This window comes from Telmatherina bonti, assembly GCF_933228915.1.
Source record: "Telmatherina bonti genome assembly, chromosome: 14".
Lineage (NCBI taxonomy): Eukaryota > Metazoa > Chordata > Actinopteri > Atheriniformes > Telmatherinidae > Telmatherina > Telmatherina bonti.
This window is the reverse complement of record NC_136612.1, coordinates 37,101,375-37,128,247: the sequence shown is the minus strand read 5'-3', so window position 1 is coordinate 37,128,247 and position 26,873 is coordinate 37,101,375. Positions and strand designations below refer to the sequence as shown.

Here is a 26,873-nt window from a genome sequence, read left to right as displayed (position 1 = left end):
GCCAGGCGGTCTGCGGGACTCCTGGTCCCCGCCAGGCGGTCTCCAGACCTCCTGGTGCCCGCCAGGCGGTCTCCAGACCTCCTGGTGCCCGCCAGGCGGTCTCCAGACCTCCTGGTGCCCGCCAGGCGGTCTGCGGGACTCCTGGTGCCCGCCAGGCGGTCTGCGGGACTCCTGGTCCCCGCCAGGCGGTCTCCAGACCTCCTGGTGCCCGCCAGGCGGTCTGCGGGACTCCTGGTGCCCGCCAGGCGGTCTGCGGGACTCCTGGTCCCCGCCAGGCGGTCTGCGGGACTCCTGGTCCCCGCCAGGCGGTCTGCGGGACTCCTGGTGCCCGCCAGGCGGTCTGCGGGACTCCTGGTGCCCGCCAGGCGGTCTGCGGGACTCCTGGTGCCCGCCAGGCGGTCTGCGGGACTCCTGGTCCCCGCCAGGCGGTCTGCGGGACTCCTGGTCCCCGCCAGGCGGTCTGCGGGACTCCTGGTCCCCGCCAGGCGGTCTGCGGGACTCCTGGTGCCCGCCAGGCGGTCCGCGGGACTCCTGGTCCCCGCCAGGCGGTCTGCGGGACTCCTGGTGCCCGCCAGGCGGTCTGCGGGACTCCTGGTCCCCGCCAGGCGGTCTGCGGGACTCCTGGTGCCCGCCAGGCGGTCTGCGGGACTCCTGGTGCCCGCCAGGCGGTCTGCGGGACTCCTGGTCCACGCCAGGCGGTCCGCGGGACTCCTGGTCCACGCCAGGCGGTCTCCAGACCTCCTGGTCCCCGCCAGGCGGTCTGCGGGACTCCTGGTCCACGCCAGGCGGTCCGCGGGACTCCTGGTCCACGCCAGGCGGTCTCCAGACCTCCTGGTCCCCGCCAGGCGGTCTGCGGGACTCCTGGTGCCCGCCAGGCGGTCTGCGGGACTCCTGGTGCCCGCCAGGCGGTCCGCGGGACTCCTGGTCCACGCCAGGCGGTCTGCGGGACTCCTGGTCCCCGCCAGGCGGTCTCCAGACCTCCTGGTCCCCGCCAGGCGGTCTGCGGGACGTCAGAGTGGTGACCCTGTGTGACATGTCTGCAGGAAGCATGTTGTCCTGCTCCTCCTGGTCGGGTTACAGGCTCCGCCCCCGTCCTCCCTGCAGCCTAAATAAGGCCGAAGCCGCCCGTCAGGCTCAGATTGGAGTTAAAAGGTTTTGTTGGGCGTGAGAAGCAGCTTCCTGCTGTCCCTCCTCCGTCTCTGTGAACCGCATGGCGGCGATGCAGCGCTCCTTTTACGGAGCGCGCTCACATCCTGCCGGTTTCCGGGGGGAACGTGGACTTTGGCTTCTGGATCATGTTTCATGTCCTCCAACGTACAAACCTGCTGCAGCAGAAACGTTCTCCTTCATCCTGACCTGGTGACTTGTCTCTTCTTCTGCTCCTCATGTGGAACACCTCCGCTGAGCTCCAGCTCCAGATCCTGGTCACATTCTTCTTCACGTGATGGAGCCTTAACCCAGTCGTGTGGAATTCAGGGTGAACTGGGATTCCTGAGTCCATGCACTGGTTTCCAGCTGGGACTCATGTTTCATGCAGAAGATCACCAGCATACAGAGATTCCTTCTGGTTCTGTTAACGACGTCTTTTCTCCGAGGCCTCCCCAGACAGGAAAAGTCAGTCTGATGCTGACTCTCATCTTTCTCTCTGCGTTTATGTCTATTTGCTTTTGTTTCTGATGAATTGCCATGGTTACCGTGGAAACAGTCGCTGTGATGTCCAGTTGCTAGCGTGTGACGCGGTGCGGTGACGCTCCTTCCTTCATTGTGAAATAATCGTATAAAAACACAAAACTGCTTCCTTTTCAAAGTGAGTTAAAGGAGCTCTGAGCTGTTCTTCATGCTGTCTGACACCCCTCTGCTGGCATTTCCCCCGGTCTGGACCGGTTCCTGGACCGGTTCCTGCTGCTCCTCCCTCTGAGGGTCTGGCTCCACGACGCTGCTGGACGGCCATCAACTCACAACAATGGCTTCAAATTCCAGCATCGCCGCTAATCCCCCCCCCAGCATTAACACCACGTTAGCAGATGTTTCAGGTGCAGAGGGAGGAGGGAGGTCTGCAGAGGTCCGACATGAACTCAGACCTGCAGAGAGCAGCAAAGCGCCGTCGGGGGGGACGAAGAGGGAAACAAGATGGCTGCCAACTCGCCAAAACAATCCAGAACGCCTGTCAGAGAGGAAGAGGTCGTGATGGTGGAGTTGTTGTCGCAGAGACCAGATCGGATCCCGGTCCATGATGAAGCATGCGTTGCTGTCTCCAGGAGGGGCTCGGTGTTTGCTGCACTGACAGAAACAGGACCTCGTAGACCAGTTTCAGACCTTTTGGAAAAGATGAGTTTCATCGTTTACTGGCCGGCACATCGTGGGAAAGCCAGGACGTCCACAGAGACTCGTCTTCAGCAGGGAAATGCCACAAAGTTACGTGGTTTTATTCCAGTCGAAGAGGAGAGAAGTCACGGAAACGGGGGAGAAGTTTTCATTGGTTTCCAGTGAAGAACCAGCGATCTGCTGATCTAAAAACCCGTCAGACCTGCAGGAAAATGGCCGATACACCAGATGTCCAGTCTGTCCCAGTATACTGGCTTCAGTGGGCCTTTTTTCTTCTGTTCAAGTCACTTTCAGCCGTTTTGACATTAGTAGTATCTTCCTGAGTCGGTTGGTATCAGAAGCCAAGGCTACTTGAGCTGTAGGTCAATTTTCTTCCCCTTCTTCAAAACCAGACATTTTACCTGAATTTCTAAAGTTCTTTACATCAGTGAGAAAATATGACACAGAAAGACTCTTCCAGCAGGCTGTGGTAGTTGCAGGAATGCCTCAGTGCTCCAACGCACCTGACTCAAATGTATGGGTCAGCTGTGTTGGAGCAGGGAAATAAGGAAATCCTGCAGCAGTCCTGATCTCCGGTATCCAGCTAGACGGGATGCAGACGATGAGCTCCATCAGGCATTGGACTGGAAGCTGTAAAATCTCCTTCACCTGCTGGAAAATCTCCAGTTGGTTGAGTGGAAACTTCCCACTGGGCTGAGTGGGAACTCAGAACCGAGCAGACATCCGGCCCGTCTCACCGGCAACGTTCAGATCCCACGCCGGACCGGCCGCCTCACGTCTGAAATCTCCCTCCTGGAGGCCATGAATGATTCCAACATTCTGTAAACATCGAGTCTGCCAATCACTGGTCAGACATCGAGGAAAACCAGCAGAACTCGGAGGAGACAAAGGTTTACACGTCTTAACGTTCGCTGACTTCATCTCCATGTTTTTTTAATGTACTGGTTCCTCACGGATCGGATCTGCAGCCGGTTCAGGCAGGATCCTCCGGATGTCCCGAGGATCAGTCTGGTGACCCGTCATGGCGGATACCTCGGTCTTCTGTTGCTGTGGAAACTGGTTTCCATGTAAAAGAAAACAAAGTAAAAAGCTGCAGCAGGTCTGTGATTCCGGCTCATTTCTTCCGTTTGGTTATAAAGAGATTTATTCTGATAACATAATGATATAAAACCGTTAATTCTGTTGAATAAAGGTGAAATTACAGCTGTTCCTGCCAGAGGCAGAAAGGTGCGATGCAAGGAGAGTTTATCGGGTGATGGTCTTCACTTGCATGTTCCAGCTGATCTGAGGTGTTTCTGCCAGACATGTGGAACATAGAAGCTGAATGCAGCTCCTCCACGTCTGTTTCTGACTCTGGAACTGATGAAAGACCGGATCCAGATGACCTGAGGGGTCTGCTGGGGTCATACTGGGTCCTGAACCATTTAGAGCTTTGCAGACAAATAACAGGACTTTAGAGTCCTCAGACAGACAGACAGTGCTCAGAACTGGACTAATGTGGTCCACTAGGTCTTATCGAGGACTGGAGGTGGACGGTAGACCTGGAAAGACCTCTGTACAGAACACGGTGGCGTCGCAGAAGGCGATCTAGAACACGGTGGCGTCGCAGAAGGCGATCTAGAACACGGTGGCGTCGCAGAAGGCGATGTAGAACACGGTGGCGTTGCAGAAGGCGATCTAGAACACGGTGGCGTCGCAGAAGGAGATGTAGAACACGGTGACGTCGCAGAAGGCGATGTAGAACACGGTGACGTCGCAGAAGGCGATCTAGAACACGGTGGCGTCTCAGAAGGCGATCTAGAACACGGTGACGTCGCAGAAGGCGATCTAGAACACGGTGGCGTCGCAGAAGGCGATGTAGAACACGGTGGCGTTGCAGAAGGCGATCTAGAACACGGTGGCGTCGCAGAAGGCGATCTAGAACACGGTGGCGTCGCAGAAGGCGATCTAGAACACGGTGGCGTCGCAGAAGGCGATCTAGAACACGGTGGCGTCGCAGAAGGCGATGTAGAACACGGTGGCGTCGCAGAAGGCGATGTAGAACACGGTGGCGTCGCAGAAGGCGATGTAGAACACGGTGGCGTCGCAGAAGGCGATCTAGAACACGGTGGCGTCGCAGAAGGCGATCTAGAACACGGTGGCGTCGCAGAAGGCGATCTAGAACACGGTGGCGTCGCAGAAGGCGATCTAGAACACGGTGGCGTCGCAGAAGGCGATCTAGAACACGGTGGCGTCGCAGAAGGCGATGTAGAACACGGTGGCGTCGCAGAAGGCGATCTAGAACACGGTGGCGTCGCAGAAGGCGATGTAGAACACGGTGGCGTCGCAGAAGGCGATGTAGAACACGGTGGCGTCGCAGAAGGCGATCTAGAACACGGTGGCGTCGCAGAAGGCGATGTAGAACACGGTGGCGTCGCAGAAGGCGATCTAGAACACGGTGGCGTCGCAGAAGGCGATGTAGAACACGGTGGCGTCGCAGAAGGCGATGTAGAACACGGTGGCGTCGCAGAAGGCGATCTAGAACACGGTGGCGTCGCAGAAGGCGATCTAGAACACGGTGGCGTCGCAGAAGGCGATGTAGAACACGGTGGCGTCGCAGAAGGCGATGTAGAACACGGTGGCGTCGCAGAAGGCGATGTAGAACACGGTGGCGTCGCAGAAGGCGATGTAGAACACGGTGGCGTCGCAGAAGGCGATGTAGAACACGGTGGCGTCGCAGAAGGCGATCTAGAACACGGTGGCGTCGCAGAAGGCGATCTAGAACACGGTGGCGTCGCAGAAGGCGATGTAGAACACGGTGGCGTCGCAGAAGGCGATCTAGAACACGGTGGCGTCGCAGAAGGCGATCTAGAACACGGTGGCGTTGCAGAAGGCGATGTAGAACACGGTGGCGTCGCAGAAGGCGATCTAGAACACGGTGGCGTCGCAGAAGGCGATGTAGAAGACGGTGGCGTCGCAGAAGGCGATGTAGAACACGGTGACGTCGCAGAAGGCGATGTAGAACACGGTGGCGTCGCAGAAGGCGATGTAGAACACGGTGGCGTCGCAGAAGGCGATCTAGAACACGGTGGCGTCGCAGAAGGCGATGTAGAACACGGTGGCGTCGCAGAAGGCGATGTAGAACACGGTGGCGTCGCAGAAGGCGATGTAGAACACGGTGGCGTCGCAGAAGGCGATCTAGAACACGGTGGCGTCGCAGAAGGCGATGTAGAACACGGTGGCGTCGCAGAAGGCGATGTAGAACACGGTGGCGTCGCAGAAGGCGATCTAGAACACGGTGGTGTCTCAGAAGGCGATGTAGAACACGGTGGCGTTGCAGAAGGCGATCTAGAACACGGTGGCGTCGCAGAAGGCGATGTAGAACACGGTGGCGTCGCAGAAGGCGATGTAGAACACGGTGGCGTCGCAGAAGGCGATCTAGAACACGGTGGCGTCGCAGAAGGCGATGTAGAACACGGTGGCGTCGCAGAAGGCGATGTAGAACACGGTGGCGTCGCAGAAGGCGATCTAGAACACGGTGGCGTCGCAGAAGGCGATCTAGAACACGGTGGCGTCGCAGAAGGCGATCTAGAACACGGTGGCGTCGCAGAAGGCGATCTAGAACACGGTGGCGTCGCAGAAGGCGATCTAGAACACGGTGGCGTCGCAGAAGGCGATCTAGAACACGGTGGCGTCGCAGAAGGCGATGTAGAACACGGTGGCGTCGCAGAAGGCGATGTAGAACACGGTGGCGTCGCAGAAGGCGATGTAGAACACGGTGGCGTCGCAGAAGGCGATGTAGAACACGGTGGCGTCGCAGAAGGCGATGTAGAACACGGTGGCGTCGCAGAAGGCGATGTAGAACACGGTGGCGTCGCAGAACTACTGTAAAGTAGATGAAACGCTGCATTCAGTTGTCGTTGGACATCTGATGTTTACCAGGAGAAAGTCGGTTGAATATTGATCAGAGTTTTATCGTTTATTTTCAGGAGACTCCAGGAGATCAGTCCCCGCCCCCTCTTGCCTTTTGCCCCTCCCACCTGCTGTCTGCATGTCGTACAGCAGCATCCACCATGTTTTGTGTCCCCTCCATCAGTTTCTCGTGCCTCCTCTTCCTCCTCTTCCAGAGCTGAAACGGTGTTTATGACTGCAGCCGGGTGTCGCGTTACCGAGCGGATATATTTACCGGGAGGTGCTAACAGACGGCGAGAAGGCTGCGATGACTGGGACTAAATCCAGAGAGCTTTAAAAGTCTCACTTTGCAGGTCGTCAGGGTTCCGCGGGGCCTCTTGGTGGTTTCGATTCAGTGTCCGGATATTTTCTTTACTAGCTCATAATCTCTATTAGACATGATCATGATGTAATCCAGAAAGCCATGATGTCATGTTGTCTTCATGTTTATGTAACGTTAAGTCACAACATCTCCTTTAATCTGAATTCCCTGTCGTGGTTTCACGTCTCACAATGTTCAAGTTTTATTCTCCTCTGATCTGATTCCAATTCATTTCCATGTGAATCCAGGTTTTCATTTCCTTTCCAGCTCTGATCCGGTCTCACGACGCTGGTTCAAGTTTCTACACAAAAACTTCATTTCTTTTCTTCATATAAGCCACACTTCCTAAACTTGGTTAAAAACAACTTTTAATCCGTTTTAATGTCCATTTGACACGAATCCGTTTCAGGATTATGACCTTCATCCAGGTCTGCTGGCTTTAAGCACGGCTGGAAAAAAGTTCTGAGAAATTGTAATGAAGTAAAAGTATCTGAAATTTGCTTAATTTCTACTAAAGTAAAAAAGAATCTACTCTGGTAAAATAAACGAGTACTCAGTTTAAAATTTACTTTGAGTAAAAATGACTTCCAGTCACCTGATACAAAGTACGAGTCATAAATCCAGTCAGCACTGTTTTTAATAAACTTTAAACGGTTCATCTGCCAGCACAAACTCGTGCACGTCTATACACGTCTGTGCACAAACTCGTGCACGTCTATACACGTCTGTGCACATCCGTGCACGTCTATACACATGCACACACAACTGTTTTCCTTTCAGAGCAGCGTGACGGGAGCAGATCAGCAGCAGATCTTTGACCTTCAGGTTTTTCTCTGCATTTTCTGCTCAGTAAAGTTTCCACTGCAGACGTAAAATACTCGAGTAAAAATGTACTTGAGTAAAAGCAAAATTACGTTTCAAAACCTTCTTTAAAAAAAATACAAATCACTCACAAAGTCTCCTACGTTACAGTAAAGTGATTAATGAAATCACTTATAATGATTTTATGCCAAATGAACTGATATTAATCCTCATTTAGTTTCTTAGTATTAATCATATATATATATATATATATATATATAATATAGCAAACATAATATAATATAGCTGTTGCCGAGGCAAAAATTCGGGCATGGGAGGAGTTCGGCGAGGCCATGGAGAAAGACTTCCGGACGGCTTCGAGGAGATTCTGGTCCACCATCCGGCGGCTCAGGAGGGGGAAGCAGTGCTCCATCAATACTGTGTACAGTGGAGATGGGGAGCTGCTGACCTCAACTCGGGACGTTGTGGGTCGGTGGAAGGAATACTTCGAAGACCTCCTCAATCCTACCAACACGTCTTCCCATGAGGGAGCAGAGCTGGTGGACTCAGGGGTGGACTCTCCTATCTCTGGGGCTGAAGTCACTGAGGTGGTCAAAAAGCTCCTTGGCGGCAAGGCCCCGGGGGTGGATGAGATCCGCCCGGAGTTCCTTAAGGCTCTGGATGCTGTGGGGCTGTCCTGGCTGACACGCCTCTGCAGCATCGCGTGGACATCGGGGGCAGTACCGCTGGATTGGCAGACTGGGGTGGTGGTCCCCCTTTTTAAGAAGGGGGGCCGGAGGGTGTGTTCCAATTACAGGGGAATCACACTCCTCAGCCTCCCTGGTAAGGTCTATTCAGGGGTCCTGGAGAGGAGGGTCCGCCGGATAGTGGAATCTCGGATTGAGGAGGAGCAGTGTGGTTTTCGTCCTGGTCGCGGAACAGTGGACCAGCTCTATACCCTCTCTGGGGTCCTGGAGGGGGCATGGGAGTTTGCCCAACCAGTCTACATGTGCTTTGTGGACCTGGAGAAGGCATTCGACCGTGTCCCCCGGGGGCTCCTGTGGGGGGTACTTCGGGAGTATGGGGTACCGGACCCCCTTGTGCGAGCTGTCCGGTCCCTGTACGACAGGTGTCAGAGCTTGGTCCGCATTGCTGGTAGTAAGTCGGATTCGTTTCCGGTGAGGGTTGGACTCCGCCAAGGCTGCCCTTTATCACCGATTCTGTTCATAACTTATATGGACAGAATTTCTAGGTGCAGCCGAGGTGTTGAGGGGATCCGACTTGGTGGCCTCAGGATTGGGTCCCTGCTTTTTGCGGATGACGTGGTCCTGTTGGCTTCATCTGGTCGTGATCTCCAGCTCTCGCTTGAGCGATTCGCGGCTGAGTGTGAAGCGGCTGGGATGAGAATCAGCACCTCCAAATCTGAGACCATGGTCCTCAGCCGGAATAGGGTGGATTGCCCTCTCCGGGTCGGGAGTCAGGTCCTGCCTCAAGTGGAGGAGTTTAAATATCTCGGGGTCTTGTTCACGAGTGAGGGAAGGATGGAGCGCGAGATCGACAGACGGATCGGTGCGGCGTCTGCAGTAATGCGGACTCTGCGCCGGTCTGTCGTGGTGAAGAAGGAGCTGAGCCAGAAGGCGAAGCTCTCGATTTACCAGTCGATCTACGTTCCTACCCTTACCTATGGTCATGAGCTGTGGGTCGTGACCGAAAGAACGAGATCTCGTATACAGGCGGCTGAAATGAGTTTCCTCCGCAGGGTGGCCGGGCTCTCCCTTAGAGATAGGGGGAGGAGCTCAGTCATCCGGGAGGAGATCAGAGTAGAGCCGCTGCTCCTCCGCATCGAGAGGAACCAGTTGAGGTGGCTCGGGCATCTGGTCAGGATGCCTCCTGGACGCCTCCCTGGTGAGGTGTTCCAGGCACGTCCCTCTGGGAGGAGACCCCGGGGAAGACCCAGGACACGCTGGAGGGATTACATCTCTCGGTTGGCCTGGGAACGCCTCGGGATCCCCCCGCAGAGTTGGCAAATGTGGCTGGGGAGAGGGAAGTCTGGGCTTCTCTGCTTAGGCTGCTGCCCCCGCGACCCGACCCCGGATAAGCGGCAGAAGATGGATGGATGGATGGATATAGCAAACACACACACACACACACACACACACACACACACGGCTGTCTTCTTTAGCTTCATCCTAATCTCTGTGTAAAACTTTGATTTTCCTCCTCGTAGTTTAACGCTGAATCATTCCATGATGATCTCAGCAGAACTGTGACCAGTTCAGACCAGCAGCACCAGTTCATCATGCTGCTGAATCATGGAAGCGGTTTTTATTCCAGTCTGAGTGACGGAGGCTCCTGTGGGATTAGAACAGCAGCAGCTGCTGCTGCAGAAGACTTAATGCAGCTAATCTGTCGGCTTCCACCGACACTTCCTGCTCACTGCTAATCCACCTGCCGCCGCCTGAATTCCAGCAGACGCAGAATCAACCTCCTCAGAGGTGACAAACGAGCCGAAACTGCATAAAAAGTTCATAAAGGTGTGAGAAATAAACTGTTACTAACGAAGAAATAATAAAAAATGAATGATGGAAACAAGCTACAACAGTTAAATATGCAGATTTTAGAAAAAGCTGCATGTTTACGATGAGAAGTCAAACAGAGAAGTTGCATAAAAAGCAGGTTTTTATCCGGAGAAAAATCATTTTAACTTTCCATAAAAGCAGATCACATATTTTCCTACATTCTCCGAATGCAGCTGTGAGCCAATAAAAGTCCAGCAAAGAACTTTCCTTCTTTGAATTTAGAAAACACTTCATATGCAGTCATCCTCAGGTGTATTCTCACACACACACACACCCTTATTCTGGTTCAATAGAAATATATATGATAAAATAATATGTTACATCAGTCATAAACTAATATTTAGTTGAACAATCCTTTAATGTTTCCGCTACAGTCAGGTGTTTTCTGTTCCTCCCAGTCAGACTTCTGCATCATCATCTTCATCTTCTGCCGCTTTTCCGGGGTCGGGTCGCGGGGGCAGCAGCCTAAGCAGGGAAGCCCAGACTTCCCTCTCCCCAGCCACATTTGCCAACTCTGCGGGGGGGATCCCGAGGCGTTCCCAGGCCAGCCGAGAGATATAATCCCTCCAGCGTGTCCTGGGTCTTCCCCGGGGTCTCCTCCCAGAGGGACGTGCCTGGAACACCTCACCAGGGAGGTCCAAGAGGCATCCTGACCAGATGCCAGAGCCACCTCAACTGGTTCCTCTCGATGCGGAGGAGCAGCGGCTCTACTCTGATCTCCTCCCGGATGACCGAGCTCCTCACCCTATCTCTAAGGGAGAGCCCGGCCACCCTGCGGAGGAAACTCATTTCAACCGCCTGTATACGAGATCTCGTTCTTTCGGTCACGACCCACAGCTCATGACCATAGGTGAGGGTAGGAACGTAGATCGACTGATAAATCGAGAGCTTCGCCTTCTGGCTCAGCTCCTTCTTCACCACGACAGACCGGCGCAGAGTCCGCATTACTGCAGACGTCGCACCGATCCGTCTGTCCATCTCACGCTCCATCCTTCCCTCACTCGTGAACAAGACCTCGAGATATTTAAACTCCTCCACTTGAGGCAGGACCTGACTCCCGACCCGGAGAGGGCAATCCACCCTATTCCGGCTGAGGACCATGGTCTCAGATTTGGAGGTGCTGATTCCCATCCCGGCCGCTTCACACTCGGCCGCGAATCGCTCAAGTGAGAGCTGGAGATCACGACGAGATGAAGCCAACAGGACCACGTCATCTGCAAAAAGCAGGGACCCAATCCTGAGGCCACCAAGCCGGATCCCCTCAACACCTCGGCTGCGCCTAGAAATTCTGTCCATATAAGTTATGAACAGAATCGGTGATAAAGGGCAGCCTTGGCGGAGTCCAACCCTCACCGGAAACGGATCTGACTTACTACCAGCAATGCGGACCAAGCTCTGACACCTGTCGTACAGGGACCGGACAGCTCGTACAAGGGGGTCCGGTACCCCATACTCCCGGAGTACCCCCCACAGGAGCCCCCGGGGGACACGGTCGAATGCCTTCTCCAGGTCCACAAAGCACATGTAGACTGGTTGGGCAAACTCCCATGCCCCCTCCAGGACCCCAGAGAGGGTATAGAGCTGGTCCACTGTTCCGCGACCAGGACGAAAACCACACTGCTCCTCCTCAATCCGGGATTCGACTATCCGGCGGACCCTCCTCTCCAGGACCCCTGAATAGACCTTACCAGGGAGGCTGAGGAGTGTGATTTTGTCCCACTGTTCAACAGAAAAATGCTCTAATTTGTCCAGGACCAATTTGTTTTAGTTTTTGCTTTAATAAAAATAAGTGACCGACCCATGTCTTCTGTGACTAAATTATAATTTAGCACATTTTTAGTTCCTTGTTTAGGTCTCCAGTTATCTTACTGACTGTAATAAATTCAGCTTTTCTTTAATGAAAGGGGACGAAGACGACTGTCCGACTAACCGTCCAGCGCTGCAGTGTGTGCGGTTTTCTGAAGGCCCAAACCCAGTCCGCTACGAAACCTGTCATGTGTTCTGATTCTGAGGGTCCGTGTGCCCACCAGCAGGAATGTTTTTGTGTGTTCTGAGAGCAGGTGGAGGCGTGTTTCTCTACCCAAGTCCAGTTTGAGGCTTTCAGATACTGACACCTGAAACTGGAGGGAAAATGAGGAAATCGGATCAACATGACACATTTGGTTCCATGGAACCATCCACAGCTTGAAGTTTCCATCCACACAAGGCCCTAGTTTACTGTCCCCTCTGGGTAGGTAAGGAGCTACTGGTGAGAGCTTCTCATATTTAAGCTCGGCATGTTTTAGTACTGGACTTCAGTCCGACCTGAAGCCGAGACCGGAACAGTTGTGCAGATTTCAACCATGCAGGCTGGACGCTTTGTGGAGACCATAGACCGTATATCGCTGTAACATGTCAACCACCTGTCTTCACAGGCTGCTCCGGAACCAGCATCAGAACCACAACCAGCACCAGCAAAAGCATCGGAACCAGAACCAGCAAAAGTACCAGAACCAGAACCAGCAAAAGCACCAGAACCAGCAAAAGTACCGGAACCAACACCAGCAAAAGCACCAGAACCAGAACCAGCAAAAGCACCGGAACCAGAACCAGCAAAAGCACTGGAACCAGAACCAGCAAAAGTACCGGAACCAGAACCAGCAAAAGTACCGGAACCAGAACCAGTAAAAGTACCAGCACCAGAACCAGAACCGGAACCTGTTCCAGAGCCAGTAAAAGTACCAGAACCTGTCCCAGAACCCATAAAAGAGCCAGAATCTGTCCCCGAGCCTGAGTCTGTTCCTGAACCAGCTGCAGCCCCAGAGCCTGAACCTGAACCAGAATCAGTGGTGGAGCCTGAACCAGAACCTGAAGTGGTCCAAAAACATGCAGACGAACCAGAAAAAGCTGAGACGGTGGAGGAACTAGTTGCTGAGTCTACTGAACCTGAGGTGGAGGTGTCCGAAGAACCAGAACCAGTGATTGTCCTGAACGGTAAGACAGCCTTTAGGTCTTCTGGTGTTTTTAGATCTTGTTGTGGTTCTGATTCTGTTGCAGACATATGGGGTTCTTCGGGCTCCATTCTGGACTCTGGTCTGGGAACATGTTCTGGGACCAGGAACTGTCCCAGAACGTAAACCCAGTTTGCTGAAGTTCAAGAGCCGCTTCCACAAAGTTCCTCCATCGGAGGGATTTCCTCAGACCAAACGCCGGGTCTGGGTTAGACCCGGTTCCTTCTCTGGGTGTTACTGCAAGCTTTATGGCAGTAATACGGTTTCCATGGAGACAAACATAAATGGAGATAAAACACTGATGCAGTGAGAAAAGGAAATTGTCACATTTGCTATATTTAAAGAAAAATACCAAGTTAAATCATGATAATAATAACTAGAAGCAGCAGTTCAGAACTGGACCGACTCGGTTCCGTCTGTTGCATAAGTCCGGTTTTCTTGAAGTTGCAGGTAGAACAGAGTCTGGATCAGGACTTTTGCTCAGTTCTGCAGACCTTGCTCTGCCTCGGCAGAGAAGAAGAGGCAGGAAATGAAAGCAAACATCTGCTTCTGCTGATAAAACTGCAGATTAGGAGACGAGCTTGTTGCATGTCGGCAGCAAGAGGCCGTGTGCGGTTTTTAACTTGCGGACACCAAGACCAGCAGACAACCCTGGATGCTGCGATGGAGTTTAAAGGCCTGAATGTGACCCTCAGGCCTGCAAGCGCAGGTGTTTGTGTAGAACATGTGCAACGGCGTGCAGACAGGACTTCTTTGTTCGGGCTGCATGTCATCTCGTGCAGACGGCAGCTGGGACAGACAGATAAGTCCCTCCCCGCCGCGGCTCCGACCAGCCTGCAAAAACCGTTTCATTTACTGCAGAGGCCCTGGAGGATCTGGCCTCCACACGCGTAAAGCCATCCAGGTGCGTTCAGGGTGACGAAACAAGCAGGTGTGAGGTCCACAACCACCCCTGATCCTGGTCCGCAGACCGGAACCAACCCTGATCCTGGTCCGCAGACCGGAACCAACCCTGATCCTGGTCCGCAGAGCAGAACCCACAATGATCCTGGTCCACAGACCGGAACCAACCCTGATCCTGGTCCGCAGACCAAACCACCCCTGATCCTGGTCCGCAGACCAAACCACCCCTGATCCTGGTCCGCAGACCAAACCAACCCTGATCCTGGTCCGCAGACCAAACCAACCCTGATCCTGGTCCGCAGACCGGAACCAACCCTGATCCTGGTCCGCAGAGCAGAACCCACAATGATCCTGGTCCGCAGACCAAACCAACCCTGATCCTGGTCCGCAGACCAAACCAACCCTGATCCTGGTCCGCAGACCGGAACCAACCCTGATCCTGGTCCACAGACCGGAACCAACCCTGATCCTGGTCCACAGACCGGAACCAACCCTGATCCTGGTCCACAGACCGGAACCACCCCTGATCCTGGTCCACAGACCGGAACCAACCATGATCCTGGTCTGCAGAGCAGAACCCACGATGATCCTGGTCCACAGACCGGAACCAACCCTGATCCTGGTCCACAGACCGGAACCAACCATGATCCTGGTCCACAGACCGGAACCAACCATGATCCTGGTCCACAGACCGGAACCCACGATGATCCTGGTCCGCAGACCGGAACCAACCCTGATCCTGGTCCACAGACCGGAACCAACCCTGATCCTGGTCCACAGACCGGAACCAACCATGATCCTGGTCCGCAGAGCAGAACCCACAATGATCCTGGTCCGCAGACCAAACCAACCCTGATCCTGGTCCGCAGACCAAACCAACCCTGATCCTGGTCCGCAGACCAAACCAACCCTGATCCTGGTCCGCAGACCGGAACCAACCCTGATCCTGGTCCACAGACCGGAACCAACCCTGATCCTGGTGCACAGACCGGAACCACCCCTGATCCTGGTCTGCAGAGCAGAACCCACGATGATCCTGGTCCACAGACCGGAACCAACCATGATCCTGGTCCACAGACCGGAACCAACCCTGATCCTGGTCCACAGACCGGAACCAACCCTGATCCTGGTCCACAGACCGGAACCAACCATGATCCTGGTCCGCAGAGCAGAACCCACAATGATCCTGGTCCGCAGACCAAACCAACCCTGATCCTGGTCCGCAGACCAAACCAACCCTGATCCTGGTCCGCAGACCAAACCAACCCTGATCCTGGTCCGCAGACCGGAACCAACCCTGATCCTGGTCCACAGACCGGAACCACCCCTGATCCTGGTCCACAGACCGGAACCAACCCTGATCCTGGTCCACAGACCAAACCACCCCTGATCCTGGTCCGCAGACCAAACCACCCCTGATCCTGGTCCGCAGACCGGAACCACCCCTGATCCTGGTCCGCAGACCAAACCACCCCTGATCCTGGTCCGCAGACCGCAACCAACCCTGATCCTGGTCCGCAGACCAAACCAACCCTGATCCTGGTCCGCAGACCAAACCACCCCTGATCCTGGTCCGCAGACCGGAACCAACCCTGATCCTGGTCCGCAGACCAAACCACCCCTGATCCTGGTCCGCAGACCGGAACCAACCCTGATCCTGGTCCGCAGACCAAACCACCCCTGATCCTGGTCCGCAGACCGGAACCAACCCTGATCCTGGTCCGCAGACCAAACCACCCCTGATCCTGGTCCGCAGACCAAACCACCCCTGATCCTGGTCCGCAGACCGGAACCAACCCTGATCCTGGTCCACAGACCGGAACCACCCCTGATCCACAGATCAGAACCACCCCTGATCCTGGTCCGCAGACCGGAACCAACCCTGATCCTGGTCCGCAGAGCAGAACCCACAATGATCCTGGTCCGCAGACCAAACCAACCCTGATCCTGGTCCGCAGACCAAACCAACCCTGATCCTGGTCCGCAGACCAAACCAACCCTGATCCTGGTCCGCAGACCGGAACCAACCCTGATCCTGGTCCACAGACCGGAACCACCCCTGATCCTGGTCCACAGACCGGAACCAACCCTGATCCTGGTCCACAGACCAAACCACCCCTGATCCTGGTCCGCAGACCGGAACCACCCCTGATCCTGGTCCACAGACCGGAACCAACCCTGATCCTGGTCCACAGACCGGAACCAACCCTGATCCTGGTCCACAGACCGGAACCACCCCTGATCCTGGTGCACAGACCGGAACCACCCCTGATCCTGGTCTGCAGAGCAGAACCCACGATGATCCTGGTCCACAGACCGGAACCAACCCTGATCCTGGTCCACAGACCGGAACCAACCATGATCCTGGTCCACAGACCGGAACCAACCATGATCCTGGTCCACAGACCGGAACCCACGATGATCCTGGTCCGCAGACCGGAACCAACCCTGATCCTGGTCCACAGACCGGAACCAACCCTGATCCTGGTCCACAGACCGGAACCAACCATGATCCTGGTCCGCAGAGCAGAACCCACAATGATCCTGGTCCGCAGACCAAACCAACCCTGATCCTGGTCCGCAGACCAAACCAACCCTGATCCTGGTCCGCAGACCAAACCAACCCTGATCCTGGTCCGCAGACCGGAACCAACCCTGATCCTGGTCCACAGACCGGAACCACCCCTGATCCTGGTGCACAGACCGGAACCACCCCTGATCCTGGTCTGCAGAGCAGAACCCACGATGATCCTGGTCCACAGACCGGAACCAACCATGATCCTGGTCCACAGACCGGAACCAACCCTGATCCTGGTCCACAGACCGGAACCAACCCTGATCCTGGTCCACAGACCGGAACCAACCATGATCCTGGTCCGCAGAGCAGAACCCACAATGATCCTGGTCCGCAGACCAAACCAACCCTGATCCTGGTCCGCAGACCAAACCAACCCTGATCCTGGTCCGCAGACCAAACCAACCCTGATCCTGGTCCGCAGACCGGAACCAACCCTGATCCTGGTCCACAGACCGGAACCACCCCTGATCCTGGTCCACAGACCGGAACCAACCCTGATCCTGGTCCACAGACCAAACCACCCCTGATCCTGGTCCGCAGACCGGAACCACCCCTGATCCTGGTCCACAGACCGGAACCAACCCTGATCCTGGTCCACAGACCGGAACCAACCCTGATCCTGGTCCACAGACCGGAACCACCCCTGATCCTGGTGCACAGACCGGAACCACCCCTGATCCTGGTCTGCAGAGCAGAACCCACGATGATCCTGGTCCACAGACCGGAACCAACCATGATCCTGGTCCACAGACCGGAACCCACGATGATCCTGGTCCGCAGACCGGAACCAACCCTGATCCTGGTCCACAGACCGGAACCAACCCTGATCCTGGTCCACAGACCGGAACCAACCATGATCCTGGTCCACAGACCGGAACCCACGATGATCCTGGTCCACAGACCGGAACCAACCCTGATCCTGGTCCGCAGACCAAACCACCCCTGATCCTGGTCCGCAGACCAAACCACCCCTGATCCTGGTCCACAGACCGGAACCAACCATGATCCTGGTCCACAGACCGGAACCCACGATGATCCTGGTCCGCAGACCGGAACCAACCCTGATCCTGGTCCACAGACCGGAACCAACCCTGATCCTGGTCCACAGACCGGAACCAACCATGATCCTGGTCCACAGACCGGAACCCACGATGATCCTGGTCCACAGACCGGAACCAACCCTGATCCTGGTCCGCAGACCAAACCACCCCTGATCCTGGTCCGCAGACCAAACCACCCCTGATCCTGGTCCACAGACCGGAACCAACCCTGATCCTGGTCCGCAGACCAAACCACCCCTGATCCTGGTCCGCAGACCAAACCACCCCTGATCCTGGTCCGCAGAGCAGAACCCACGATGATCCTGGTCCACAGACCGGAACCAACCCTGATCCTGGTCCACAGACCGGAACCAACCCTGATCCACAGATCAGAACCACCCCTGATCCTGGTCCGCAGACCGGAACCAACCCTGATCCTGGTCCGCAGACCAAACCAACCCTGATCCTGGTCCGCAGACCAAACCAACCCTGATCCTGGTCCGCAGACCGGAACCCCCCCTGATCCTGGTCCGCAGACTGGAACCAACCCTGATCCTGGTCCGCAGACTGGAACCACCCCTGATCCTGGTCCGCAGACCGGAACCAACCCTGATCCTGGTCCACAGACCGGAACCACCCCTGATCCTGGTCCGCAGACCAAACCAACCCTGATCCTGGTCCGCAGACCAAACCAACCCTGATCCTGGTCCACAGAGCAGAACCCACGATGATCCTGGTCCACAGACCGGAACCAACCGTGATCCTGGTCCGCAGACTGGAACCAACCCTGATCCTGGTCCACAGACCGGAACCAACCCTGATCCTGGTCCACAGACCGGAACCACCCCTGATCCTGGTCCGCAGACCAAACCAACCCTGATCCTGGTCCACAGACCGGAACCAACCCTGATCCTGGTCCACAGACCGGAACCAACCCTGATCCTAGTCTGCAGACCAGAACCTCACACACTAAAATTCAGGATCCTGAAAACCATCATTCTTCCAAGAAATAAGATTATTCTTTCAAGGAACCAGGACTCGGTATGGTCCAGACCTCATCCTGACTGCAGGAACCAGACCGGCTGGATGGGGACCAGGACTCATTGTGGTCCAGACCTCATCCTGACTGCAGGAACCAGACCGGCTGGATGGGGACCAGGACTCATTGTGGTCCAGACCTCATCCTGACTGCAGGAACCAGACCGGCTGGATGGGGACCAGGACTCATTGTCGTCCAGACCGCATCCTGACTGCAGGAACCAGACCGGGTGGAGGGAGACCAGGTCTCGGGGTGGCTCTGAGACCTCCAGATCCTCTGATCGTGGGGTTTTCCTTCTGATCAGGAGCAGATGAGGATGTACCCCACAAAGATTCTGCCCGTTGTGGACCACCAGACCCGGATCTGACGCGTCTTTGTGTTTCAGATGCGGCTGCAGCTGAAGATGAGGCGACGCCCGCTTCTGGAAAAAAACCCAGCAAGGCCGAGACTCTACTGACGAAGGAGGAGGTGGCGGAGGAGCAGAGGTGGGTGTAAACGGTCCCAGTGGAGGTGATACGGCGGCATGCAAACACAAACACCCCGCATGTCCACTTGAATCCGGTTCCTGCATGCACGCTGGTCCTGCTGCAGTGTCAGAGTTCTTTCTGATCCACCTGGAATAAAACCTGATTCTCCGTCATCTCCAGGCTGAATGCAGCCAGCTGTTGCGTAACGCATGTGTCTTTGTCTGAGCGGGACCAGCCTGAGGAGGAGAGCCGTTTCCAGCTTTTATTTTCAGCTCTGGAACATTCCCGTGGCTTGGCAGTGCTGCTTTTTTTTTTTTTTTTTAACATTTCTGCTGTTAGTGTGGAGCAAAGAGGAAAAAGCCTGTTGTGTTCCCTTCAGATAGATATTTTCCTCCCTGTAGGTGCACGCACCACGTTTCTCTCAGGCTTCTTCTCCTGTCTGACAGAAGCTCCCCAGTGCAGGTCAGAGGTCAGCGAACAGGCTCAGGGGATCCATAAGATGACAACAAAGAGATGAAGCTAAAAACCAGACCGAAAAGCATGCCCAAACATACAGAGACTCCATAGAAATACATTCTAAACAGACTTATGAGGACAGGAACCCTTCTGTCTGGAATTTGTTCTTTTCTGTGGAGAAACAAAGACGTCAAAATGACAGATTAAGACAAGTTTTTAGATATATTTAAAAATGAAACCGTTTATGTTTGGCAGCTCATTCTAAAGCGTCTCACAGGGGACCAATCATGTCTCAAGATGTAGTTAGACACGCCCACCTTATTACCATACAACTAATTAATATAGGAATAAGTAAGGGGAAATAAATGTAGAAAACATATGAAATTATACAAGCAATGGTTACAAAAACTCAGACCAACCGGCTGTGTGTGTGTATATATGTATATGTGTTTAAAATGTATGGATTTAGAAGTCAATAATAATAATAATAATAATAATAAATCAAATTTTTTTAATATCTATGAAAAGCCAGCAAGCTAAAGTATAAGAAACATTGAAAACACACAATGCAAAATCCCCCCCGTACGTGTCGAGGGAGGTTGGGGGAGGGGCAAATGGCAGTTGGTAATTGTTTAGGTGGGTTAAAGCACTTCTCGTCCGTTTAGTTTTGTATTCAAGCATTTGATTAACTGGCTGCAGGGGGGGGGGGCGGCATCTCCTACCTGCCTTTAAATAAAGATAGAAATATGCTCTTGTTGCCATTTTAGCTCCTTTGTCGCTCCAGTTATTATAGTGTTTGTGAGGATTTTTGAGACTTGAATGAAACAGGAAATGATGTCATATCTTCAGACTGACTGACCACCAATCAGCCCCAAACCTCTTTTTATCCAACTCTGTTGACCCCGGCACCCCTCCCTCCACCCCCAGTCAGCACGACGCCTCTTACTTTGAAATGAACATTTTCAGAAATGTGTCGGTGTCTGATGAACTGCACCTTTATCTTCGCAGGATAGAGCTTACATCTGACTTTACCTGTCTGTAATCATCCTGAGCAGACACACACACACACACACACACACACTGTGTGGTAGGAAGGACATGGTAAGGCGATGTTCAATATAACCCCCGCCTTATCATAACCCCAGTCCCCCCAAACCGACCCCAGCGAGGACAGACTGATCCCAGTAATGACCCAGTTACCTCGGGATGCCAGGAAACCATGACGTTTAGCTGAAGCTTCATCCACGTGGCAACGGAAGCAGAAACCCAGTATGGACGCAGCACCGTCATCCTTCACTGGTAGCAGCTGGCTCGTCAAAGAACAGGTTAATGTGGCGTCGTCATCCTTTGGCTCGTAACTATGGAAACCAACCAACGGCATTGGGAAAAGTATCATTTCCAGGCTCCAAGAACAGCCAGTTTCATCTGGATGAAATATCCAGACAAACAAAACATTTTCTGTTTATTTAATGGGACAGTGAAGGTTGACAACCTTTATTAGCAAAACAGCATGATGTAAACATGTGAGACAAATAAATAAAACATCTTCACACTAAAACTAGGGAATGATTCCGGGTCTGATGTTCCTTTATGGAAAATGTGGAAGAATTCACTTTCTGTTTCACTGAATGCACCTGAACTCATTTCCACGTGGACATGACCAATAGCAGGGATCACCAAATCCGACCTCCTCGGCTAGTATCCCGATTGAGTCATTATTCAAACGCTGTAGGATCCATTTCACCCTCTAATTCCTCATGAAACTCAGTTTCTGAGACATTTTGCATCATTCTATGGTAAAAACTTTGCTCAAAACCCTGTTGAACACAATCCAACGTGTCTTCTGCCCCCTGGTGGACACCTTCTACACATCACATGATAATAAACCGTAAATATACAAAAGTGATTTTTGTTAAAAAGTTTTTAAAATATTGTTGAATGAGACAAAGAGTTCAAATGTATTATTAGAATTTTCTCTGTTTTTCCTCCTTTTCTATGAAGGGTTCATGTAAGTCAGGCACTAACCCTGTGCGGGACACTGGAAACCTGCAGGACTCTGGTCGACGAGGTTCGACAGGATCCTGGCTTACAGAAAACATAAATTACTACAATATTCTCCCCGTTCTTCTACTCTGGATGTTGATGGGAACACTGTTAGCTGTTAGCTAACGTTAGCCGCTGCTCAGATTATAGACGTTTCATCGGCTTTGGTAGTCCAGAATAAAGATAAACTGAGACAGGGGCTGAAATTATTTATTTTTTGTCAGCGCTGACAGATTTGTGAAGAAAGGCCGGTTTCCCACGCTTTAAAGCTGCAGGTGAACGCATCATGAAACTGATATGTGAATCCTGATGTCTTCCTTTCTATTAATCCACACATAAACCCAACCTGGTGACCTAGATATGTGACCTCATGCATCGTGGAGGTCGAGTATCAGTCTGTCCCTGCTGATGAAGCACCTCCTCTTCCTCACCGACCCCATGACTCTCCCTCTACCATCATGCTGGACCCCCGTGTGGCTGCTTGGTGCTGATAATCAGGTCATGTGGTTGTGTTTACGCCCAGCTGTTGCTGAGCGAGCGGCCAGCCACTGCTCCAGATGGCGTACACTTTATCCTCTTATTCCTCTCCTCCTGCTAACAGAAAAGCAGCCAGTCCTGCCACTACACCTCCCAGTACCAACCAGTTCAGTGTGGAGACAAAGGAGAATGCAGAGGGAGGGGGTGATGTGGGTCACGTGCTCTGAGGGGATAAGAGGTCCATACAGGACACACAATGGATCGTGTAGGAAGCCTGTTTAGGAGGAAGAGCAGGAATAAACATGTTTACAGGCTCAGAAGATGGAAGATCTCATCTTCATCTCACTCAGACATTAAATTAACTTCAAAACAGACTAATTTGTAGCTGTTTGACTTCATGGTGGCGCTGTCGCCTCCCTGGAACAAAAGCCAGCAGATTCGTTCTGATCCGTTTCAGTTCTGCTTTGAAAGTCGTAAAGTCAGCAGATGTGACGACTGAGACGTAACAAATACGATCAAACTTATGATTGGGTTGAATTTTTTCTTATTATCAGCGAATAATCTATGTTTTTAGGTGCAACCCTTCTCCAACAAACCTGAATCTAATAAGTGGCTTGTTAGCAGCCTCTGCAGAGCTGGATGACATGCAGGAGAGGAGTTCAGCTGTGCTGGACAGGGGTTGCATCTAAAGGTTGCTGGATGGTCGATATCCAGGACTGGACTTGGGCGCCCCTGATCTAGAGTCTTTACGTAACTTTGGTTGAAATAAAACAGACTTGCTTTTACATTGTTTTTAATTAGAACCAGAAGCGCTCGCAGACCTCTGCCAAGCTGTTTCAATGTCTTTTATTTCTGGGTTAGAAGCTGGAAATGCTGCAATGCTTCAACATCATGAAGAATAAAAATTTCCTGGATCCAGGCGGTGATCCGGATCACTCCCAAAGTCTAGTCTAGATTTCATCCCAACAGTGTTCTGTTGCTAACAGACAGACCGGGATGCGTGACCTCCACCTTGGTAGAGTCAAACTCCACATGAAGCTTTAAAGGTGGAGTATGTAAGATTTTCAATATTTAAAAAAATAAATAATTAACTAATAAAATAACTACAAAACTACTAAAACATAACATTTCCAGCCACCTTTTCCACAGTCCGTGCTTGGCCCCCCCATCACAATCTCTGTAGACCCGCCCCTGGATGTCTTGGCGAATGTAGCGTCACTGTTGAGTTTCTCTTCTTTTAAAAAGCCTGATTTCTGAAAAAGGGGTCAGAATGAACAGATGTCTTCGTACCAAAACACAGCAAATCCTCTTCATGTTTCTGCCTGCGTGAAGCCTCCCATCCTTCCACTGCTGAAGGACGCTGATGATGCTGCATGACTGTCGCCAGGTTTCAGCCTGCTGATGGACACGTTGGGTGTAAACTCTCCTCAAGCCGATGCTTTCCAGATGTGTGCACGTCTTCCCTCATCTGCCATGCCAGTTGATCTGCACGCATCAGAGCTGATTGTTCAGCAATGTGCTGCCGTTTGGTGGAGAGAAAAGTCTGAAAACACGTTTGATTGCATCCAGATAAATGATTGACCCCAGAAAGTCTCCTGGGGAGTGATCGGTGGAGTCTGCAGAACTCTCTGAAACCACGGCAGGCCTTCAGGCTACGGGATGGAAATCAGGGCCGCAGATGCTGGATGTGGACTTGGTATCAGTGCAGCTCTGATTTAAGCAGCTTCCTGCCAGACGACATATCGGCCTCCTGCAGAGACCTATCAGCATCTCTGCAGGTCCACCACAGATCTACAGCCGCATTTATCAGGAATTATTAGCTTTTTTTTTTTATAGCATCTGATTAAAGCTGCAGCTTTGAGTCTGATGCGTTGGCGCCCCCTGCTGGCCAAACTGTGCAGGAGGAGCTCCTCTGCTTCCTGCCTTTCCGCCTCGCCTGCTTCAGCCCGGCTAACCCTGCATGCTGCCTGCTAACACAGCTAACGGTGAGTCCCACTATCAGACTCTCATCTGCTCAGCAGAATTTACAGGTTTCTGACGTGTTCTCATGGAGTCAGATTGGGACAGTCATCCAGTCCATCTGATTGGATGGTGAGTAATCAAACTGTCCAATCAGAGAGCAGATGCATCCTGCTCTTCGGCGCCATTGCAGGATAGAAAGAAGATATTTACTGTAAAAAGTTGTGACGTATCCACAACAAACCCAGACGCCTGAAAGACTGAAGCACTTTTACTTCATTACATCCAACCACTGACTGTGATGCCTAACTGGGTCCTCTGCTCCCTTCCAGCTGATCTGTGAGGATGAGGAGCAGCTCTGAGGAGGTGAAGATCATCATCCAGCTGAAGCTTTGCCAGTGTTTCTGTGGACTTTACCGATGGAGGCCTGAGCTGCTTGTGAACAGCAAACGGGTTTGACACCAACGTGCCTTCAGGATCAGCCCCGTTTGTTTGCTTTTGTCTGGTTTTCTGCAGAGGAGGAGGAGGAAGAGGAGTTACTTTGCAAACTGCTTCTGCTCAGTCTGTTTTCCATGTCCGTCCTGCTGTAAACGAGTGTGTAGCTGCTGCTGAGGTTTCTGTAAAGTCTGGATCATTAAAGAGATGTTGGTACATCTGCAGTTTGTTTACTTCAGCAAGCAGAAAAACGTATGCTAAAAAATCTGCACTCAAACCAGAAAAAATGAAAAGTATCTGCAAGGAAATTTTGCTTGTTGAGGCTTTCGAACTGAAACGATCTCACTTTGTGTTTTATCACCCAGGTTTTTCTGACACAAAGAAAGATTAAAACACTTCAAATTAATAAATATTTAAACATCAAAGTTGTTGGGAATAAATATCTTCCCAGGATGAAATAAGCATTGATCTAAGATATTTGTTCTTGCTTAAACCGACACTGACAACCAGCACTCAAACGCACCACAGAGCACATCCCACTGCAGTGTGGGACCTTCCAGCTTTATTTATAAATAACTTTCACACAGCTGGATGAAATGTGGGATAAATTTCATTTTGAGCAGGTTGGTGATTTCCAAAAATCGCATTCTTCCTGGAACGAGTCTATTCCTCCCTACATTTCTCCGTTTATCAGATAAATCATTTTAACAGACTCAACGTCCAGACAAAACAGAAACAAGCCGAACAAACTTCGACTGATTTATTCTGTTTCTCCTTTAGAGGCGGTTGAGAGAAAATGTTTACATAAACAAGCTTCAAAACACAAAAACAGAGTAAAAGAAAACCTCAAAGAAAAAAACCCAATGACTGGGTCTGCTTCATTTACCCTACCGGGCTAGCCAATGGCCAGCTGGGTGGGCGGGTGGGGCACCAAGCCCACATCCTGGCCTACAGCCCACAGGATGCCATGGCATGATTAAAGGAGCCGTTCACCCTAAAATGTGTTTTTCAGCTGTAAACATGTTTTGATGAAAACCACTGATACTGTTAAAATTATTTTCTTTTATATCTTTAAAATGGGGATTTTGTGGGTCAAAAATGCCTGAAAACGCGCTCCATACGGTCCCCACAGGGTCCCCACACAGTCTCCACAGGGTCCCTAAACAGTCCCCACAGGGTCCCCACACAGTCTCCACAGGGTCCCTAAACAGTCCCCACAGGGTCTCCACAGGGTCCCCACACAGTCTCCACAGGGTCCCTAAACAGTCCCCACAGGGTCCCCACAGGGTCCCCACACAGTCTCCACAGGGTCCCCACACAGTCCCCACAGGGTCTCCACAGGGTCCCCACAGGGTCCCCACACAGTCTCCACAGGGTCCCCACACAGTCTCCACAGGGTCCCCACACAGTCTCCACAGGGTCCCCACAGGGTCCCCACACAGTCTCCACAGGGTCCCTAAACAGTCCCCACTGGGTCCCCACACAGTCTCCACAGGGTCCCTAAACAGTCCCCACTGGGTCCCTAAACAGTCCCCACTGGGTCCCCACACAGTCTCCACAGGGTCCCTAAACAGTCCCCACTGGGTCCCTAAACAGTCCCCACAGGGTCCCCACACAGTCTCCACAGGGTCCCCACACAGTCTCCACAGGGTCCCTAAACAGTCCCCACAGGGTCCCCACACAGTCTCCACAGGGTCCCCACACAGTCTCCACAGGGTCCCTAAACAGTCCCCACAGGGTCCCCACACAGTCTCCACAGGGTCCCTAAACAGTCCCCACTGGGTCCCTAACGGTCTCCACAGGGTCCCCACACAGTCTCCACAGGGTCCCTAAACAGTCCCCACTGGGTCCCCACACAGTCTCCACAGGGTCCCCACACAGTCTCCACAGGGTCCCTAAACAGTCCCCACAGGGTCCCCACACAGTCTCCACAGGGTCCCTAAACAGTCCCCACTGGGTCCCTAACGGTCTCCACAGGGTCCCTAAACAGTCCCCACTGGGTCCCTAACGGTCTCCACAGGGTCCCCACACAGTCTCCACAGGGTCCCTAAACAGTCCCCACTGGGTCCCTAACGGTCTCCACAGGGTCCCTAAACAGTCCCCACTGGGTCCCTAACGGTCTCCACAGGGTCCCCACACAGTCTCCACAGGGTCTCCACAGGGTCCCCACACAGTCTCCACAGGGTCTCCACAGGGTCCCCACACAGTCTCCACAGGGTCCCCACACAGTCTCCACAGGGTCCCTAAACAGTCCCCACTGGGTCCCTAAACAGTCCCCACAGGGTCCCCACACAGTCTCCACAGGGTCCCCACACAGTCTCCACAGGGTCCCTAAACAGTCCCCACAGGGTCCCCACACAGTCTCCACAGGGTCCCTAAACAGTCCCCACAGGGTCCCCACACAGTCTCCACAGGGTCCCTAAACAGTCCCCACTGGGTCCCTAACGGTCTCCACAGGGTCCCCACACAGTCTCCACAGGGTCCCTAAACAGTCCCCACTGGGTCCCCACACAGTCTCCACAGGGTCCC

The 26,873-nt window shown here is 53.0% G+C and overlaps 1 protein-coding gene across 1 annotated transcript in view; it reads left to right on the top strand.

Annotated features, from left to right (window-relative positions):
- LOC306766023 (uncharacterized protein) overlaps positions 1-24,719 on the top strand; it is a 32,146-nt gene extending 7,427 nt beyond the window's left edge. Inside the window, exons 2-4 of the mRNA XM_079253598.1 lie at positions 12,372-12,930; positions 18,893-18,992; positions 24,242-24,719. Of these exons, the coding sequence (XP_079109724.1) occupies positions 12,372-12,930; positions 18,893-18,992; positions 24,242-24,245 (663 nt within the window). The 3' untranslated portion in view covers positions 24,246-24,719. The remainder of the gene's footprint in view (positions 1-12,371; positions 12,931-18,892; positions 18,993-24,241) is intronic.
- Positions 24,720-26,873: the final 2,154 nt, after the last annotated feature.